Consider the following 5896-nt stretch of genomic DNA (forward strand, 5'->3'; position numbering starts at 1 on the left):
CCTTAAATTGATTGTTAGTAAATATTTAATTAGCACATAATATACACGCTATCAAGTAGTTTCAGTAGTAATTCTATGATAATAGTGCTTCATACACAAAAAGATAATTCATTTAAGAAACTGTTACTGAATTTGTACATTTAAACAGATAAAACATGTATTTCTATTCTCCTCAACTGTTTGTTCCTCAATTAAATCATTTCCTTTCTACATGCAAATTTATAATCCATGAAACACATAGCTGAATGCTGTAAACTTTTCCCATTTGTTCGTGTGTCTGTGAACTTATTTGGGTAATTCTGTCATGTAATGGTTCTGACAAGTAAATTTTTCCTAGCAACGAGTATCTGAAGAAGTAGGATTGAGATGAATATTAAATAAATTTAAGTTGTTCCTGTTTTTTAAATCAATGCCAAGTTTTTCAGTAATGTTACTTAACTTTATTTACATTTCCTTTATCCTCATCTCAGCGCGCGTCAATAATTTAAAAATAAACCTTTAAAATATCATAAACGAATAAAAAAAACTATTTATCACAGATATATACACACATATTTTGTACATATCAAGGATATTGACTGCAAATTCATTGCAATTTTAAATGAATTGATGCAATGTTTACAATAACAAAATGTAACATAAATCATTCCTATAATTTGTTGCACAAAGTAAATCGTTAAAAGCCTCAATAAATATTAATTCGAATTCATCTAGGGTGATCGGGGACACATCTCGGTGTTTTTACAGACATTTATTGGAGGTCTGTGTATTGTTAATGATTAAAAAATCACAATCATATGCACCTATATGCATCAGCCTATACAGAATACCTTTAAAAGACTTTTAGCAACTGGCCTCAAACATACACAAAAATTGATGGATGAATTATGCAAATTTCAGAAATAATATAATAACTGCTAATAGATATTTGAAAACTAATGCATTGGCAAAAAAGTAGATTTGAATTAAGGTTGTACATCTTTATATTAACAGTATGTACATTTTTCAGATTCAGTAAGGTTTATTGACATATTTGATACGCAAGTATCAGAATAGTCATCAATTCAAAAACTTTCTCACTTTCTCCCAGAAATTATCTTCAACGAGTGTTTCATTTGACCATGATAAGTATGTCGACACTGTCAGAAGATTATGCAACGAGTTCGGCATTTCATATAAAGGAATTTGTGCAAGCATAATGATTAACAGAGAATCGTCACGTTTTAGGAACCGCTTATGGGCCAATTTGATTTCAAATAAACACCACTCACTCTTCATCATTGCTCTAGATAAAATAAGTACAACTTTCTTGCTCCGTGCAATGTTATCAACAATGTTATCAACTATAACTTTTCCTACTTCAAAGTCTCGTTGATGAATGCAAAGTTTTCTCCTGTCGTTTTCAACCATTTTTATTAACTTTTTATGCACCCATGTTGCATCTTTTTCAGAATAAACAACAAATCCTGAATATTGAAAGTTCTCGTTACTCTCCAATTGTTCATACCCTTTACGTTTGACTCTGTAAAGATATATGGCATGCCGTATATGCCATCGTGCTTTGTAAAGGATGCTTGCAAAAATCGTGAAGAATATTCCAATTATACACAATGTTGTAAATGTGACAAGGAGGATATTGATATTTGCACACTGGCTTCCTGAGGGAAAGTAATCCTTTAAAAGCTTCCCCTCAAGCTCAACAGGTGTTTCACATACGTACTTTTCCGGATAGTTCTTGAACATTTGTGGATTTTTCGATACCCATTTGCGAAACCACAAGTTTTTACAGCAACAAGAAAAAGGATTACCTGATAGGTCCACTTCTCTTATGCTTGATTGTAATAACCGTGGAAACCAGTCTTCCACAAATGCAGATATGTAGTTCGAACTCAAATTTATGTGTCGTATTGATGTTGTGTCTCTAAAAACCTCTAGACCATTCCATCTTTTTATATCATTGAATGAAAAATCAATTATCTTAAGCTTAGGCAATTTGTAAAATATATGTTTTGGAAGTGAAGGAAGATTGCAGTGTCTAACAATTAATTTTGTTAGGTTTGACAGGTGCAAAAGCATTGTTTGTAAGTAATTTGTCCGAAGGCAAAATATATTCCTGCTTAAATTTATAATCCTTAGATTTGGCAAATATTTGAAAATTTCATTTGGGAAAAAGTCAACACCGACACTACCTGATGAGGCAAAGTCAAAGTTATTTCCAGAAAAGTCAAGTACCTCTAGAGAGTTACTTTTAAAGGCAAGCGGTTGAATTGAATATATACGTGTCCCTGAGTCCATTATTTGTAATACTTTTAATGAATGTAATTGTACAAACGAATCGTTATATATTCGTTTGGCAGGATTTTTACTAAGCGTCAGATGTCTTAATTGCTCTAAACAGTGAAAACAGTTTTGATATGAAATTATATTATTCGATTGTAAATCGAGATATGTAAGTTTCGGGAAAAAACATCGATTTTCATTTTCACCGAAAAACGTATCATTCAGCTGAAAAAAGTTATAGCTTAGGTCCAAATGTTCAAGGTTGATTAGGAAATGTGTTTCTATTTTTTCTATCCAGTTTAAACTCACTTCTAGACGTTCAATCAATGGTAGTGTTTTATTTATATGTGTAAAATTAAGAAACTTTAGACTGTTTCTGTTCATGCTTAGTTTTTTAAGCTTCAATCTGAACAATGCATTGTAAAGTTCGTATGATTCATTTTTCCAAAGGAGATCATTCAATATGAGGCTCGTTAATCCATTACTGCATATTCCAGTGACGGCGTTAATAACGTTTTCGACGGTCATATTTCTATTTCCCGAAAGGTCTAGCTCTTTGATGTACCTCAAATGACTTAAAGCATTGGGTGTAATTATTTGTATACTGCTGTATTGCAGTTTAAGGACTTCCAACTTTAAATTCGTAAGATTTGACAAAATTGGGATATTTATTATTGGAAGTGTTGCTCCAATAAAAGTAAGATAGCGGACTTTGCTCGAAAACTTTGGAATGTAATTGAGGTGCTTTATTTTCTCACAAGAGGCTGTTTCGTTAAAACATTGACAAAATGCAGGACAACTTTCTGACGATACTTGAAGTAGTAATGAGAAAACTAAATTTGGTACTAAAAGGTCCATCTTCCTGCTGTACCACATTGAAATGAACCTAAAGAAATAATGCCTTACATTACACAGAAATTATACAAGTATACATATGGTTATTTGTGTACTTAAAAACACGAAAGTTCCGACAAGAACATAAATCATATCTTCTTATTGTTTTTAAATATACATGGCAAATTTCTTTATCGTTAATTATATCGTCATATGCAACGGACACCAGCGAAAGTAAGTATTTGGCGATGTGTGTTACCGTCTTCAAAGTTCAGTTTATGAATAAGTATGACTATTTGACATTCGAAATTGGAAATGTTCTGAACCTTTGAACGAACTTAAACATTAAACTGCTATGTGCAGCCTATAAGAAATTATCATAAATAGATGGATTATGAATGGCAAGTATATCGAAGCTTGAACGTGAAAGGGTAGTTTAATTGATCAAGGATCTCTCCATTCTTTGTTTTCACTGGCACAAGCTTCCATGTTCAAGTTACACGGAAGCACTTCCATTATCAAACAGCTTCACTTTTAACAATGTTATTAGGGTTAAATACGTATCGTACAAATATAGTCAGGCTTATCGTAATCACTGATTGATTCTGTTGTTTTTAACAATTCCGGACATAGCTTATTCGATGAGGCAACAATCATGCAAATATTTTCTGTTTCCTTTAAATATTTCCTGGATTCTGGGTTGCTCTCTTACTTTTGTTGTAAGAAATATTTTCGTTATTTTACATTATTATTTTTTCTTTTGTTTCTTTGTTGCATGAGTCTGTTTTCCATGCTGATGTTTGTCCCTGGATTACATTATTTTATTCCGCTAAATTCTTGGTTCCCTTTTTTTTTCTTGTACATTACACAAAGCAGTTTCCATAAATTTTAATTAATAGAGTCGATCTATGTAACGTTGTTGCAAAGAAATGTCTTTCCCTTTTCCAATTAGTAAAAATTGTTGGAATAATATTAGCTAAGATATAATGCAGTCTACTTACTTTTTATGCATGAGCAGAAAAGCAACATATACCAAACTAGAAATGGAAACATTACACACACATAAAATCAGTTGTCAAGGTTAAGTAATTTATCAATTATTTGGAAATTGATGTTAATTGCGTCTTCCTTTATTTGGCCACATTGTGTCATACCAATTGTTTTCATTTATAAATGAATGTTTACGTAATATATACGGAAATAATTTAGTTATAAAAAATCATTTTCTGAAAACGTAATTTTATAAAATTATTCTTTCTCTATGATATTTCTTTTTTTTAAATTAAACACCCAACTAATGTGAACCAATCTTCAGAGTTAGATATAAAAATACAATTAGTGTTTTTTTAACACGTATCTATTTGTAAGGCCATAGTTGAAAGCTTCATTTTTAATATGGGTAACTTGGACTTGGTATCTTTTCCATACCTCATGCATCTTGTGTATTCCGGGTTCCTTATTTACTTTGTTTGTATTTGGGTGCCATTGTGAATTTACTTTTTTATCTGACTATTTTCCTTGTTCATTCGATCACTCTTAATAATGCCATTTTTATATCAGTTTGAACTATCTATTGTTATTCGTTTGAAAGAGTAATCAAGGGAACCAATGTTATAGCGGTAATCAAACGAATGTAATCAGGGACTAACACCAGACATTGAAAACAGACCTGTACAACAAAGAACATAAATAAATTAAAACCATACATGCAAAGTAACAAAAGCAAATGAGCAACTCGGACTCCACTAAAAAAAGGGACCAGGTGCACCGGTAGGGTAAGCGTCCTCTGCTTGTCTAGAAACTCCCGCCGAGTTGCTCATAAAAAGTCAAGTCCGGGGTAGACAAGTGAGGAAAGGAAAATTATTATGTATGTTATTTTCAAATCTTTCCACATGGTGATTAGCTCCCATGCATCATGTTAGACAAATAATATTGAACTGACGTTTTCGTTTATGTCAATGCAATATACCAGTACATGAAAGTCAGACAAACATTAGTGGGCACTGAATACACATCATACGCTAAATAGTATATAAAAGAACAGTCTATGTCAAACAGCTGGTATAAACAACGCATAACCACAATTAGCTACAAATATAAATTGTACTTATAGAATAACAATATTTTGTTATGATGCTAACGGCGATAGGTTAATCAAGTAGAAAAAAAGTATAGAATATATGGAGGCAGAAGCATATTTAATATCTTTGTCTGATGCAAGATAAACAAAAGTATTGACATGAAGGGTAATAACAATATAACTATATAACGCATGACATTATGAGGGCAAAATCCGGAAAGAAGGAAAACCATCAGAATGGTCCAGATTCGGTACAGACATTTGGGAATGAAAGGTGTACAGCAAATACGATTGATATATTTTCAAATATAATATATATGTTCTGTCTCTTTCTTTCTATCATTTGATCTAAGTTCTATGTATATCATTTGTTTACATAATCAAGCGTGTAAAAAACGTTGATGTATGTAGTGTTATTATATGATTTCCAAATGAATAAATGACGAATTTGTTCATAGCAACAGTTACGATACGAAACCTCGCTTTTTCGAAATATAAAAGAAACATAGTCTTATTGTTGCAACTTCCCTGAAACCAAATTATATTTTATATTATATTCCTTTGGTTTCAGTTAGAATTTTGGGTCCCTTTATTCTTTTTTTCAAATAAAGCGAAGAATACTGGAAATTCTAAGGGTCACCCAGTTGAGTACTTGATTGTCAAGGAACTCAATAAGGCTAACACAAGGTAAGAACCAACAGA

At 31.7% G+C, this 5896-nt stretch overlaps 1 protein-coding gene across 1 annotated transcript; it reads right to left on the reverse strand.

Annotated features, from left to right (window-relative positions):
- Positions 1–965: 965 nt before the first annotated feature.
- On the reverse strand, positions 966–4262 carry LOC148608557 (toll-like receptor 1). The gene is made up of 2 exons (XM_088545695.1): positions 4116–4262; positions 966–3166 (listed from the first exon to the last, which is right to left on the reverse strand). Exons 1-2 carry the CDS (start codon positions 4124–4126, stop codon positions 1060–1062), a joined length of 2118 nt encoding a protein of 705 aa, XP_088401821.1. The 5' UTR covers positions 4127–4262; the 3' UTR covers positions 966–1059.
- Between the last annotated feature and the right edge of the window lie 1634 nt (positions 4263–5896).

This window comes from Perna viridis, chromosome 9, assembly GCF_037379345.1.
Source record: "Perna viridis isolate PV_CMFRI_1.1 ecotype Kerala chromosome 9, ASM3737934v1, whole genome shotgun sequence".
NCBI lineage: Eukaryota > Metazoa > Mollusca > Bivalvia > Mytilida > Mytilidae > Perna > Perna viridis.